The following is a 16,334-nucleotide window of genomic DNA, read 5'->3' on the forward strand; positions in this document are numbered from 1 at the left end:
TTTATTTACAATTTACACAACGTGCCAACTTCACTGGTTTTGGGTTTTGTAAAAAGACGAAAGGAAGCCTTTGATAAGATTTCTAGATGAGCAAAATTGCGTCTTTGTTGTTGTTGGAAAATGTTCTTCTCTGAAACAAAACACACTGTTAGACTCTACTCGCGTTCTTTTGTTGAACAATCAAAAGTCGGGCCTTCTGGGAGATTTCCTAGGTATGTATTTAAAACTGGTTAGGGATAAATGTATTCATTAAAATTATTATTATAAATTACAAATATCCAATCTGAGGCTAGTTCCCCCTTTGAGACTTTGTGCCATTCTTTCTTTAGCTACAGTATGTGAGGACAGCTTGAAGCTTGGGGTTATATTTCGAGTCATCATTCTCTCAGCGTTGTACATGTGATTGGAAATACCCAAACTGTCGTCAACCAGTACCAAAACAATTATCACTCTCACCAAAACAACATATAGTAAGTAGTCAGGCAGACTGAAATTGTAACCAAATAGTTTGGAGGCAAATTAAGGTCAAGGCAAAGGTGTGAGTTTAAGTTGTATTTGCTATACTATTCTAACGACATACAATGTAAATTAAAATGTAAAAGTAAAAGGTTTTTGAGAAAAAAAAAATCAACAACTGTACTAACAAGCCATTATTACAGACAACACATCTTAATAATCTGCTCTAAGACTTTAGTATGGGGAACACATATTCACCATTAATTAGTTGCTTATTAACATGCAAATTAGTAGCATATTGGCTCTTAATTAGTCATTATTAAGTACTTATTAATGCCTTAGTCTGCATGGCCTTATTATACAACCAGTAAGCCATTAACTAAGAGTCTTTCCTCAATAACCTCAGAATTATTGCTTATTAGTAACCCTAACCCTTATATGTTCCCCGAGTGTCCAAATAACTCTAAATTAAGTCTTTGTTACTTTAATAAGCAACTAATTAATGGTGAATATGTTCCCCATACTAAAGTGTTACCAATGTTTTAACCAAAAGTGTGCAGGGAAAAAACAAAGACGTAAACCGTTTTAAACAAAGCCTACCAAAGAACCTTTCTGAATGAGGGATTTGTACGTTCAGGACTCCATTCATCCATCCATTTTCTACCGCTTATTCCCTTTTGGGGTCGCGGGGGGCGCTGGAGCCTATCTCAGCTACAATCGGGCGGAAGGCGGGGGGCGTTCAGGACTCATCTCACTTTAAAGGGGAACATTATCACAATTTCAGAATGGTTAAAACCATTAAAAATCAGTTCCCAGTGGCTTATTATATTTTTCGAAGTTTTTTTCAAAATTTTACCCATCACGCAATATCCCTAAAAAAAAGCTTCAAAGTGCCTGATTTTAACCATTGTTATAAACACCCGTCCATTTTCCTGTGACGTCACATAGTGAATACAAACAAACATGGCGGAAAGAACAGCAAGCTATAGCGACATTAGCTCGGATTCAGACTCGGATTTCAGCGGCTTAAGCGATTCAACAGATTACGCATGTATTGAGACGGGTGGTTGTAGTGTGGAGGCAGGTAGCGAAAACGAAATTGAAGAAGAAACTGAAGCTATTGAGCCATATCGGTTTGAACCGTATGCAAGCGAAACCGACGAAAACGACACGACAGCCAGCGACACGGGAGAAAGCGAGGACGAATTCGGCGATCGCCTTCTAACCAACGATTGGTATGTGTTTGTTTGGCATTAAAGGACAACAACTATGAACTAGGTTTACAGCATATGAAATACATTTGGCAACAACATGCACTTTGAGAGTGCAGACAGACCAATTTTCATCAATTAATATATTCTGTAGACATACCCTCATCCGCGCTCTTTTCCTGAAAGCTGATCTGTCCAGTTTTGGAGTTGATGTCAGCAGGCCAGGGAAGCTAGGGTCGATATTCTTCTCTTGATCATCTTCGGTGGCATAAGGGACGGTGTGAGCCAAGACATCCAGGGGGCTTAGCTCGCTCGTCTGCGGGAACAAACTGCCGCCATTGCTTGCCATGCTACCGAGGTCCTTTGTCCCTGAATTGCTCACACACTCCGGCAGATTCAATGGGGGTCTGGCGGCAGATTTCTTTGACTTTATCGTTGGAAATGCATCTGCTTTGAGTGTCGCAGGATATCCACACATTCTTGCCATCTCTGTCGTAGCATAGCTTTCGTCGGTAAAGTGTGCGGAACAAACGTCCAATTTCTTGCCACTTTCGCATCTTTGGGCCACTGGTGCAACTTGAATCCGTCCCTGTTGGTGTTGTTGCACCCTCCGACAACACACAGACGAGGCATGATGTCTCCAAGGTACGGAAAACAGTCGAAAAAACGGAAAATAACAGAGCTGATTTGACTCGGTGTTTGAGAAAATGGCGGATTGCTTCCCGATGTGACGTCACAACAGTTTTTCACAAGGTGACGTCATCGCTCCGAGAGCGAATGTTAGAAAGGCGTTTAATTAGCCAAAATTCACCCATTTAGAGTTCGGAAATCGGTTAAAAAAATATATGGTCTTTTTTCTGCAACATCAAGGTACCGGTATATATTGACGCTTACATAGGTCTGGTGATAATGTTCCCCTTTAATCAGTTTTTCTATTCTCAGTTATTGATATTGTTCAACAATTTTAGCTTGAACGTAACCTATTTTTTGTAAGGTTGGTTAGTGTATAGATAAAACAATGGAGAGACAATTATTATTGACGAAACTAAGAGTGGGGGCAATGCAACCGCAGAAGGGTCTGTGCCTCGCCACTATTACACATGACAGCAACCTGGCGACAGGATTTGGATTAAGCCTAATGACTTGGGGGTGAATACCGGTAATCTCCAGGAGAAGGTTTACAGTGTGAACGTGGGCTCGTTTCACATGGGTCTTTTTCCACACCTCTAAATACTGAAGATAATGTCTGTCCGGGGATACATTGTCCCCTTTTTCAAATGCACAACCCTTCTCTCTCTAAGGATTTTGGTTCTTGTCCCTGCAGGGTTGCCTGTCCGCAGTCAAAGTGATTCTCTACCTGACACCAAAGTGATGGACAATATTACCGTGCGACAAGGAGAGACGTTATTTCTCAGGTGAGTCACAACGTTTGTGTTTTTAATATAATGTCGTCCCTCTGCTGCTGTCAGAGTCTTAAATTCCGTGGAGGTCTACATTCAGTATCTGGTGGGCAAATGGGATTATAGTGAACAGTGATTACATTGAAATGCTGTCTGTTTTATCATGTTCCTGCTGCTGCTGCTGCTGAATAATGTTGTGGGATTTCAAAGGATTAGTCTTTCAATTCACAAGCGATACTCCGCTTCTTTTGCGGCTTTTTACGAAAGAAGCCTGTCTTTTTTAATTGTTGTGTGACAGTGCAGAACTACAGAAAATGTGTGTTTGGGGGTGGGGCGAATTAAGCTAAAGACTGAAGTCTGTTGAGGACTGTAGGGGGAGATGCTACGGGTCGGGAAAAAAGGTATGTCTTGTAAATAAGGTGAAGTGACAAAGCAATCATTTTCGATGATATGGACAAAAGTGATATTTTCTCGTCCTCCGTGTTGCCTCATAAGGAGTTTATTCGACACAGAAAGATTTATGCTGCTCTAAAGATGCTGCTGGGATTTTTTATGAATTTCAAACGTTTGTAATCACAGTGACAAAAAGTAGGGATTTGAGAATCTCTTCTGTTTGAGGTAGATGGTGCATTGAGCTTTTGATAAAAGTTAAGTAGAATATTACACTGTATTCACATTGTAGTGCTTGTCTTTTCTAGTTTTATAGTGTCTCTACTTTAAAAGCAGTAGTTGTGGAAGTTGTATTTAGTTCCACCGCTGAGCCATGGTGTTAGGTTCTCTGTGGTCTTCTCTCTTAAAGCAGCACTAAGTAACATTTCAACCTTCATAAAATATGTTCATAACTTTTGGGATGATACATCGATTTACCGTATTTTTCGGATTATAAATCGCTCCGGAGTATATGTCGCACCGGCCGAAAATGCATAATAAAGAAGGAAAAAAACATATATACGTCGCACTCGAGTATAAGTCGCATTTTTGGGGGAAATTTATTTGATAAAATCCAACACCAAAAATAGACATTTGAAAGACAATTTAAAATAAATAAAGAATAGTGAACAACAGGCTGAATAAGTGTACGTTATATGACGCATAAATAACCAACTGAGAACGTGCCTGGTATGTTAACGTAACATATTATGGTAAGAGACATTCAAATAACTATAACATATAGAACATGCTATACGTTTACCAAACAATCTGTCACTCCTAATCGCTAAATCCCATGAAATCGTCTTCCTCGGTGTCGCTTCTAAACAACTCTGCCACTTCCAAAGGTATGCGCCGCTTCCCCTTGCCGTTTTCTGCTGCATATTTCACTACCTCCAGCTTGTAATCTGCAGTATATGATTTCTTTTTCGGTGCCATTTTTGTTCAGCCCTTCTCAGTTTTTATAAGTTACCGCCAATGTTGAAATGATAAATTTTTATAGCTAAGGACGTAGTAGCAGGTAGCATCCCATGACCCACAATGCACTTCTTTTTTTTTTTTCTTTTTTTTTTTTTTGTGTCCTGTCCAGCTTCTCAGGCAAATCATATAGTTGATGTAGATGCCCATGTCGGCTGTTCAGATTTACTTTACAAAAGAGAAGTGTAGGATACTTCTCTTGTTGCCTTATTTGTATTTGACTTTATTAAATGTATTTATATTATCATTTAGTGCAGCCGGCCCGGAGCAGGAGGGGATAGAAAGAGAAAAAAAAAAGAAGACAGAGGGGGAAATTGTGGGGACAAGAGGGGGATTAGACAGAGAGACAAAAACAACAACAGCAAACAACAACAACAACAACAATAGAGCAACATCAGCAAATATGACATGTACAAATATGATGGTAAAAGTAATAGCAAATAAGCAGTTAGCGAAAAATAAAAAATAATACAGAAATGACAATGAGCATTATTACACTACAAATGGATCAATACAAATACCAATAGAAATAGCGCTATTGATAATGAACAATACCAATAATTTACCTTTATTATCAACAATACAGTTGTTTGAATGCAACAATACATATACGTAATGATTACTTGAGATACGAAAGAATGCAGAAAAATGGAGGGGGAGAAAGAGAAGCAACCTACATTAACCTTGTAGATTGTTATAGTCACAATAGGTTAAGCTTTGTCAGTGTGCCATGTGTTACACCCAGTTTACCCTAGGGCAACAACGTTAATATATGTTTGATGAAACGTGATTATGTGCATGAGTGTAAATATGCATATGTACTTGTATATGTACAGAATGTGTATATGTGTTTGTACAATGAATGTATATGTACAGAATGTGTATATGTGTTTGTACAGTGAATGTACATGTACAGTATGTGTATGTGTATGTTTGTATATTGAATGTGCGTGTGGATGTACGAACATTAGGTAGGTAAATATGTACTGTATTTGTGTATGTATGTGGGAGCGTAGGTACCTATGTACATAGGTGAGCATATGTGAATTTGCATGTACAATACACTCGACTCCCAGAGTGCGTGGGAGCCAGAGCACGGCCCCATCACCCCCAAGAGCCCAACCCACAAACAGGAGGCGTGGTGCCCAGGGAACCAGGGACCACCGCCCCCACGCAGCCAAGCCGGCCAGCGACAGGAACCCCAGAGCCCGACCCACCGTACCGCCCACAAGGGCCAGCAGCAGGCCGCAGACAGACGCACCCAGCAGAGGACAGGGCACGAGAAAAGCAGGGGACAGCCAGACCCCAAGCCAGCGAGAGACCACACCCCACACGGGCAGAAAGGCGAGACGCCCCGCCCGAGGAACCCAGAGACTCCCCGCAACCGGACGGGAAGACCGCCCCCGCCCCACCGGCAACCGGGCCCCCACGAGCCCACCCCCACCCCCGGAGAGCGCGGCGAGGCCAGTCCCCGGCCACCCCACCCAAATCGGCCGCCGCAGGACCACCCAGGCACAGGGCCACGGGAACCACCCACCCCACCCGCAGGGACCCCAACGATGGAGATGGAACAACCAGCAACCGCCCCGCCGAGCCCCCCCCCCCTGAGGGAGGGGAAAAATTAAAAAAAATAATATTAATAAAATATATTTAAAAAATTTTTTTTTAAATAAATAAATAAATTAATTAATTAATTAAAAAAAAGAATTAAAAGAAGATCACAGACATGCTGACAAACAAGGTCACTACCCCCAGCAACTGGCCGCTTGTAATCTGCAGTATATGATTTCCTTTTCGGTGCCATTTTTGTTCAGCCCTTCTCAGTTTTTATAAGTTACCGCCAATGTTGAAATGATCAATTTTTATAGCTAAGGACGTAGTAGCAGGTAGCATCCCATGACCCACAATGCACTTCTGCCATGACGCACAATGCACTTCTGCCATGACCTGCCCCCCCCGAATTTGTATTGGTTGACGTGTGTGTGACGATTGCTGACGTGTGTGACGATTGCTGACATTCGCCTCGTCTCTTACGGGAATGAGATAAATAATATTATTTGATATTTTACGGTAATGTGTTAATAATTTCACACATAAGTCGCTCCGGAGTATAAATCGCACCCCCGGCCAAACTATGAAAAAAACTGTGACTTATAATCCGAAAAAAACGGTACAAATAGTTGAATGACACCTCTGTCACAGCCTAAGGAGGTATGTATCACTCTCACTGGCACTAAGCAACTTTAAAGAGGGTGGCAGGAACCCTGGCACACAAAAAACTACAAATGTGCTGACTTGCTTTACGGCAGACGTCACTCCCAACTTTTCCCATTCGTTACTAAGATGGAAGTTGAATGCCAACGTGCAATTATTGCTATCATGGCAGAATCTGCAAAACAACCAAAGAAACAAAAAGTTTTGCCTGAGGCGACAAACATAAGAAAAAGAGAGGCTACTCGGATAAAAGGACAGTCGAGGATCAACATTGCCCCGGCTTTCACTCGCTGGCATGAGCTCAAAGACGAGGAGGGATTTGCAACCAATGCTGCCTTGATTCTGTTCCTGCTAAACTACTAAGTGACTTTTGTTGCTTAAATCAAAATGATAATGCCAATGTTAGCTATCAGAAATTTGTGTGGTAGCAATAAATAGCCACCGGCTTGATAGTTCCAGTTCCACACTGACACGACAAACCACACAACAAACTCAAAAGTTAAGAAAAAATTATGTGATGGCTGCAAACTGGAAATATAAGGTTTGAGTCAAATATGTAGGTTTTTACTGTGGAAAGATCAATAATACTTAATCATTGTGATATTATGGTGTCAGTTTGATGCTCTATGCCAGGGGTCGGGAACCTTTTTGGCTGAGAGAGCCATGAAAGCCAAAGATTTTAAAATGTATTTCCGTGAGAGCCATATTATATTTTTAACACTGAATACAACTAAATGCGTGCATTTTTAAGTAAGACCAACATTTTTAGAGTGTAATAAGTCTCTTATTGTTTTTAATAACATTGTCATTCTGAAGCTAATCAATAATAAATCAAATACTTCTTACCAATAATGCGACTTCTTGAACAGGTGCGGTATAAAACGGATGGATGGATTAAAATGAATGAGAATGTTTTATATTTTGAACGTTATTTTTAACACTGTGATTACCAGCGGAATTATTCATTACTTATCGTGTTAAGCAATGTCAGCTAAGATTTATCTGAGAGCCAGATGCAGTCATCAAAAGAGCCACATCTGGCTCTAGAGCCATAGGTTCCCTACCCCTGCTCTATGCGCTGGTCCTCATGAGAAATGTGGTCTTCTTTTGGCAAAACACTACCGCTTTGGTCCACTGGCGCCGCCAAAAACAACCAAAACTGAAAGTTCTTGAGTGGGGCTTTAAGCCAGTGTTTTTCAACCACTGCGCCGTGGCACACTAGTGTGCCGTGAGATACAGTCTGGTGTGCCGTGGGAGATTATCTAATTTCACCTATTTGAGTTAAAAATATTTATTGCAAACCAGTAATTATAGTCTGCAAATGATGTGTTGTTGTTGAGTGTCTGTGCTGTCCAGAGCTTGGCAAAGTAACTGTGTAATACACTTCCATATCAGTAGGTGGCAGCAGGTAGCTAATTGCTTTGTAGATGTCAGAAGCAGTGGGAGGCAGCATGCAGGTAAAAAGGTGTCTAATGCTTAAACCAAAAATAAACAAAAGGTGAGTGCCCCTAAGAAAAGGCATTGCAGCTTAGGGAAGGCTATGCAGAACGAAACTAAAACTGAACTGGCTACATAGTAAACAAAAACAGAATGCTGGACGACAGCAAAGACTTACTGTGGAGCAAAGACAAAGTACATCCGAACATGACATGACAATCAACAATGTCCCCACATAGGAGGATAAAAACAACTGAAATATTCTTGATTGCTAAAACAATGTAGATGCGGGAAATATCGCTCAAAGGAAGGCATGAAACTGCTACAGGAAAATACCAAAAAAAGAGAAAAGGCCACCAAAATAGGAGCGCAAGACAAGAAGTAAAACACTACACACAGGAAAACAGCAAAAAAGTCCAAATAAGTCAGGGCGTGATGTGACAGGTGGTGACAGTACACCTACTTTGAGACGAGAGCTATAGTGATGCATGCTTGGTTATGCTTTAAAGTCATATCCAACAATTGCGACAACGATTTTTTACTGTCAACCAAGTTTCGTTTTTAATGATTTCTGCTGGTGGTGTGCCACCAGATTTTTTCAACGCAAAAAACGTGCCTTGACTTAAAAAAGGTTGAAAAACACTGCTTTAAGCAATGTCCACATGTACAAATGGATTTTTAAAAACACAATCAGTACGTTACCATGCATTAAATTAGTCTAATTTCTAAAACAATTTGGCTCAAAATAAGTTTTCTTAAACACATGGGACCACCTTAATCTGATCCTGTTTGGCTTTTGAAAGATTGGATTAACACACCCAGATCATATGATTGGAAACCAGCCCTCTTTGGCATGTAGGCGTTATCAGTGCTCCAATATCCGTGGAGGACCAACACGCCGTTTAACTACATTACTCAGAAGTGAAGAAAATCCTTCAGATCACCCACAACATCATTGTTCATACTTTAGTTAGTGATGTAAAAATTAAACGTCCTAACTAGGGTTGTCACACTACCAATCTGTTGGTACTGGTTCCGGTTCCAAGATGTATTTCGATACTTTTTCATACTTTTCAAACTAAAAGGTACCGCAAAAATGTCATTATTGGCTTTATTGTAGAAGAAAACCTTATAATACATTGAACATATGTATATTATTGCAATTAAAGAACACTTTTGGCATTAAATATAGTGAACATAATAGACGACTTCTCTTTCAGTAGCAGGTAAGCAAACGAGTTACAAAGGCTCTTAATTTGGCTGCTGAGGTTTGCAGTAACATATTGTGTCATTTCCAATAGTATTTTTTTGTCAAAATTATGAGGGACAAGCTGTAGAAAATGGATGGATTATTAATGTACTTGTTCATTTACTGTTAACATCTAGTTACTTTCTGTTTTAACATGTTCTATCTATACTTGTGTTAATATATGATAAACACAGAAAGCACTTATAGCTCTGTTGTTTGGATACTTTACATACATTTTGGGTGATACCACAAATATGGGTAACGATCCAATGCCATGTCATTACCGGGTCATACTTTGGTCATAAATAAAGTAGTCTTCCTGTGTCCAGGGACATATTTCCTGAGTTTATAAACAATAAAAAAATGACAAATGGTTTTGTGATAGTAAAACATAGGTAGATAGGTCTTTATTGTCATTGCACAAGTACAACGAAACCTTGTTTTCAGCACAAACCAGTTCAAGATTAGAGAAACAAACAGTGTACAGGGTTACAGAACAGGAACGCTGATGGGTCGTCACAAGGCGCCCCGTAAAAGATGGGAAAAAGGTAAACGCTGGGGAAAGATGAATAAAAAATATACAATCTAGACTGGGCTCTTAAGGGAGCTCAGTCTGGAGTAGGATAAAACCTCCATAGCAAAGCATATATACATATTACAACGTACATCTCGAGATATCTAGCAACAGAGGGGAGGGAGTAGGGGTCACAGTGGCAGGCTGCAGCTCTTCAGGCGCTGCCCATCCGACCATCACCCTAAAGGATTCGTGTCAAGGGCGTTGGATGGGGGGTGGGGTATGTGTGTGTGGCGTATATTTTTGTGGATGCATGTGTGTGTGTAAGCCTGCCGCGCGTCTCTGTTCCGCGGCCTGGATGTTGTGCAGCCGATAGTAAGTCCAAAGTCAACAACAACAGGTGTGTGTCCATGAGAGACAAGAAGAGAGTTTGTTGTGTCTTCGCCACACTGTCCTTCGGGAGAGTCTTGAAGCCAGGGAATTAATCCAAGTTAGAATGTTTTGTACGCGAGTGAAAATAAAATTTGCTTTTCACTCTAAATTGTCTATGACGGATCCTCAAAATTCATCCTGCGGGGCAGACAGTCCGATTTGATCCAAAACCCAAGATTGTCCACAGTTCTTCCCACATCCGCCAATCATTTGTGGCAATTTTGGGGTACTTTGAAGACTGCCAGCAACTTCCAATTTGTTGACAAAAGTGAGGATGGGAATGTAGATCGACCGGTAAATCGAGAGCTTTGCCTTCCGGCTCAGCTCCTTCTTCACTACAACGGATCGATACAGTGTCCGCATTACTGAAGACACCGCACCGATCCGCCTGTCGATCTCACGATCCACTCTTCCCCCACTCGTGAACAAGACTCCGAGGTACTTGAACTCCTCCACTTGGGGCAAGATCTCCTCCCCAACCCGGAGATGGCACTCCACCCTTTTCCGGGCGAGAACCATGGACTCGGACTTGGAGGTGCTGATTCCCATCCCAGTCGCTTCACACTCGGCTGCGAACCGATCCAGTGAGAGCTGAAGATCTTGGCCGGAGGAAGCCATCAGGACCACATCATCTGCAAATAGCAGAGACCTAATCCTGCAGCCACCAAACCAGATACCCTCAACGCCCTGACTGCGCCTAGAAATTCTGTCCATAAAGGTTATGAACAGAATCGGTGACAAAGGGCATCCTTGGCGGAGTCCAACCCTCACTGGAAACGTGTCCGACTTACTGCCGGCAATGCGGACCAAGCTCTGACACTGATTATACAGGGAGTCCACAAAGCACATGTAGACTGGTTGGGCAAACTCCCATGCACCCTCAAGGACCCTGCCGAGAGTATAGAGCTGGTCCACAGTTCCACGACCAGGACGAAAACCACACTGTTCCTCCTGAATCCGAGGTTCGACTATCCGGCGTAGCCTCCTCTCCAGTACACCTGAATAGACTTTACCGGGAAGGCTGAGGAGTGTGATCCCACGATAGTTGGAACACACCCTCCGGTTCCCCTTCTTAAAGAGAGGAACCACCACCCCGGTCTGCCAATCCAGAGGTACCGCCCCCGATGTCCACGCGATGTTGCAGAGTCTTGTCAACCAAGACAGCCCCACAACATCCAGAGCCTTAAGGAACTCCGGGCGGACCTCATCCACCCCCGGGGCCTTGCCACCGAGGAGCTTTTTAACTACCTCGGCAACCTCAGCCCCAGAAATAGGAGAGCCCACCTCAGATTCCACAGGCCCTGCTTCCTCATAGGAAGACGTGCTGGTAGGATTGAGGAGGTCTTCGAAGTATTCTCTCCACCGATCCACAACATCCGCAGTCGAGGTCAGCAGAGCACCATCCCCACCATACACGGTGTTGACACTGCACTGCTTCCCCTTCCTGAGGCGGCGGATGGTGGTCCAGAATTGCTTCGAAGCCGTCCGGAAGTCGTTTTCCATGGCTTCCCCGAACTCCTCCCATGTCCGAGTTTTTGCCTCTGCGACCGCTGAAGTCGCAGACCGCTTGGCCTGTAGGTACCTGTCCGCTGCCTCAGGAGTCCTATGAGCCAAAAGAACCCGATAGGACTCCTTCTTCAGCTTGACGGCATCCCTCACCGCCGGTGTCCACCAACGGGTTCTAGGATTACCGCCACGACAAGCACCAACTACCTTGCGGCCACAGCTCCAATCAGCCGCCTCGACAATAGAGGCGCGGAACATGGTCCATTCGCACTCAATGTCCAGCACCTCCCTCGTGACATGTTCAAAGTCGTTCCGGAGGTGGGAATTGAAACTCTCTCTGACAGGAGACTCTGCCAGACGTTCCCAGCAAACCCTCACAATGCGTTTGGGCCTGCCAGGTCTGTCCGGCATCCTCCCCCACCATCGCAGCCAACTCACCACTAGGTGGTGATCGGTAGAAAGCTCCGCCCCTCTCTTCACCCGAGTGTCCAAAACATGAGGCCGCAAATCCGATGACACAACTACAAAGTCGATCATGGAACCGCGGCCTAGGGTGTCCTGGTGCCAAGTGCACATATGGACACTCTTATGTTTGAACATGGTGTTCGTTATGGACAATCTGTGTCGGGCACAAAAGTCCAATAACAAAACACCGCTTGGGTTCAGATCCGGGCAGCCATTCTTCCCAATCACGCCTCTCCAGGTTTCACTGTCGTTGCCAACATGAGCATTGAAGTCCCCCAGTAGCACGAGGGAATCACCCGGGGGAGCACTCTCAAGTACTCCCTCGAGTGAATCCAAAAAGGGTGGGTACTCTGAACTGCGGTTTGGCGCGTAAGCGCAAACCACAGTCAGGACCCGTCCCCCCACCCGAAGGCGGAGGGAAGCTACCCTCTCGTCCACCGGGTTGAACTCCAACGTACAGGCTCTGAGCCGGGGGGAAACAAGATTTGCCACCCCAGCCCGTCGCCTCTCACTGCCGGCAACGCCAGCTTGGAAGAGAGTCCAGCCCCTCTCGAGAGAACTGGTTCCAGAGCCCTTGCTGTGCGTCGAAGTGAGTCCGACTATATCTAGCCGGAACTTCTCCACTTCGCGCACTAGCTCAGGCTCCTTCCCCCCCAGCGAGGTGACGTTCCACGTCCCAAGAGCTAGCTTCTTTAGCCGAGGATCGGACCGCCAAGTGCCCTGCCTTCGGCTGCCGCCCAGCTCACATCGCACCCGACCTCTATGACCCCTGCTATGGGTGGTGAGCCCATTGGAGGGGGGACCCACGTTGCCTCTTCGGGCTGTGCCCGGCCGGGCCCCATGGGGACAGGCCCGGCCACCAGGCGCTCGCCATCGTGCCCCACCTCCGGGCCTGGCTCCAGAGGGGGGCCCCGGTGACCCGCGTCCGGGCGAGGGAAATCTGGGTCCTTGTTTTTTATTATTCATGGAGGTCTTCGCAGAATACAATGATTTGCAAATCATTTTCAACCCATATTCAGTTGAATATGCTACAAAGACAACATATTTGATGTTCAAACTGATAAAAAAAATTTTTTTGCAAATAATCATTAACTTTGGAATTTGATGCCAGCAACACGTGACAAAGAAGTTGGGAATGGTGGCAATAAATACTGATAAAGTTGAGGAATCCTCATCAAACACTTATTTGGAACATCCCACAGGTGAACAGGCAAATTGGGAACAGGTGGGTGCCATGATTGGGTATAAAAGTAGATTCCATGAAATGCTCAGCCATTCACAAACAAGGATGGGGCGAGGGTCACCACTTTGTCAACAAATGCGTGAGCAAATTGTTGAACAGTTTAAGAAAAACTTTTCTCAACCATCTATTGCAAGGAATTTAGGGATTTCACCATCTACGGTCCGTAATATCATCAAAGGGTCCAGAGAATCTGGAGAAATCACTGCACATAAGCAGCTAAGCCCGTGACCCTCGATCCCTCAGGCTGTACTGCATCAACAAGCGACATCAGTGTGTAAAGGATATCACCACATGGGCTCAAAAACACTTCAGAAACCCACTGTCAGTAACTACAGTTGGTCGCTACATCTGTAAGTGCAAGTTAAAACTCTCCTATGCAAGGCAAAAACCGTTTATCAACAACACCCTTATCTAAGATGGACTGATACAAAGTGGAAAAGTGTTCTGTGGTCTGACGAGTCCACATTTCAAATTGTTTTTGGAAACTGTGGACGTCATGTCCTCCGGACCAAAGACGAAAAGAACCATCCGGATTGTTATAGGCGCAAAGTTGAAAAGCCAGCATCTGTGATGGTAGGGGGGTGTATTAGTGCCCAAGACATAAGTAACTTACACATCTGTGAAGGCGCCATTAATGTTGAAAGGTACATACAGGTTTTGGAGCAACATATGTTGCCATCCAAGCAACATTACCATGGACGCCCCTGCTTATTTCAGCAAGACAATGCCAAGCCACGTGTTACATCAACGTGGCTTCATAGTAAAAGAGTGCGGGTACTAGACTGGCCTGCCTGTAGTCCAGACCTGTCTCCCATTGAAAATGTGTGGCGCATTATGAAGCCTAAAATACCACAACAGATACCACGGACTGTTAAACAACTTAAGCTGTACATCAAGCAAGAATGGGAAAGAATTCCACCTGAGAAGCTTAAAAAATGTGTCTCCTCAGTTCCCAAACGTTTACTGAGTGTTGTTAAAAGGAAAGGCCATGTAACACAGTGGTGAACATGCCCTTTCCCAACTACTTTGGCACGTGTTGCAGCCATGAAATTCTAAGTTAATTATTATTTGCAAAAAAAAAAAAAAGTTTATGAGTTTGAACATCAAATATGTTGTCTTTGTAGTGCATTCAACTGAATATGGGTTGAAAATGATTTGCAAATCATGGTATTCCGTTTATATTTACATCTAACACAATTTCCCAACTCATATGGAAACAGGGTTTGTATTATTATTATTATTATTATTTATCTTACAGCATATCAAAAATAATTTGAGCAAAATTTAATTGAAATATTGTCGGTGTGGCCCTCCAGCAGTGCTCGGGTTGCCCATGCGGCCCCCGGTAAAAATTAATTGCCCACCCCTGTCCAACAGTGTGTAGTGAAGCATGTTTAGTTATTCCTCATCCTGCGGGGAAGATAAATGTATGAATCATTTATTGTCGTCATGGAGGCGAGGATTAGTGATTTAGAAGTAGCTTAAACACGGACGTTAGCTGCGAGCTAGCAAGCTATGTTTTAAAGCACCACAAGCGGAGCGACGTTTCAGTGTTTATAGCTTTATCTTTCGTCATTAGTTTTAAAGCCAACATCTCTCCATTCTCCCTCTTCTGTTTTCACGCTGTGTCTGCTTGCAAGTAGTGTGTGCATTTATGTTGACTAACATGTGCCTCGACTAATATTGCCAGCAATGTCACCACAGAGCGCTGTCATAGGCATAGTAAAAACAGGTATTTTTCAAAAGCGGTATAGTACCTTTTTTAATTCATTAGTACCCTTGTACCTGCACGTAAAATGTGATTTCTATCCGACTCCAGTGTAAACGCGCACAACCCAATGTGGCCCCAATATGGCCTTGACGTCACTTGAATGCACACTTTGATAAAGTGAAAACAAAGGAAGTTGACCAGAAGGAAGTCGCTACTAAAACAAATCCAAATAAAAGTCGCAACACCTTCAACATTTGTGGGGGGTTTTACATGAAAATAAATGAAAGTAATATAATGTATGAATGGATGTATATAGTGTAATACGTTTGGGAAGGTTTTAATCTTTTTATGGCTGCTAAGTAGAGGAGACACGGACATCAGCGTGGATCTACGTGAGCTTTATTTTTCAACTCACATGTAAGCAAATCCGTCAATTCAGTTTTAAAGTGAGAAAGAGATGCATTTACAACTTTGCCAAGTTTGCTTAGTATAAGCAACATTGGGCTGAACAGATTATGGTTTTGATTAGTAAAAACTACATATTTAGATATGCAATTTTAAACTATTTTTAAACCATTTGTGTTATATTATAGGGACCAAACAGCTAATCAGTTAATCAAGCAAACAATCAAAGCAATCGATAATGATGATTAATAAACTGTTACGGTACAGCGGTGGAAGAAGACGGCACAGATGCAAGGACGTCGTTTAGCTCTATTTATTATATATATAATATGGAATGAGGCGTGCAACTTATCAAAAATGTGTATGTGTGCGACTATGTGAAGTGAGTATATAATGAGTGTTACCGGGAGGTGTTGAAGGTGCGTATATAGGACGTCCATGGAGGGCGCGGCAAGCTCTGAGATCCAGGGACAGGCAGGAGGTCAGGGGCAAGAGCGAGGCGTCAATGTCCGTGTCCAGGCAGGAGGTCGAGATCCAAAGAGGGCAGCCAGGGAACCAGAGGGAATACGGGGAGACGAGACACCCAGCTCGTCACCAGGAAACGGAGGAACGCTGCTGGATGGCGACAAGGGACACAAGACAAATGAACACAGAGGGGGAGAAACAGAGAGAGAGAGAGTACGC

The 16,334-nt window shown here is 43.5% G+C and overlaps 1 protein-coding gene across 5 annotated transcripts in view; it reads left to right on the plus strand.

Moving 5' to 3' along the window:
• ntm (neurotrimin) overlaps positions 1 to 16,334 on the plus strand; it is a 492,772-nt gene that overhangs the window by 275,218 nt on the left and 201,220 nt on the right. For 4 of the 5 annotated variants that reach the window (XM_061961917.2, XM_061961919.2, XM_061961920.2 and 1 more), the window contains exon 1: positions 2,910 to 3,082. In XM_061961917.2, coding sequence (XP_061817901.1) covers positions 2,910 to 3,082 — 173 coding nt within the window. Of the gene's footprint in view, positions 1 to 2,909; positions 3,083 to 16,334 lie in introns of those variants that run through there. The other variant, XM_061961918.2, reaches the window with a different exon arrangement.

Source organism: Nerophis lumbriciformis, linkage group LG09 (genome assembly GCF_033978685.3).
Source record: "Nerophis lumbriciformis linkage group LG09, RoL_Nlum_v2.1, whole genome shotgun sequence".
Lineage (NCBI taxonomy): Eukaryota > Metazoa > Chordata > Actinopteri > Syngnathiformes > Syngnathidae > Nerophis > Nerophis lumbriciformis.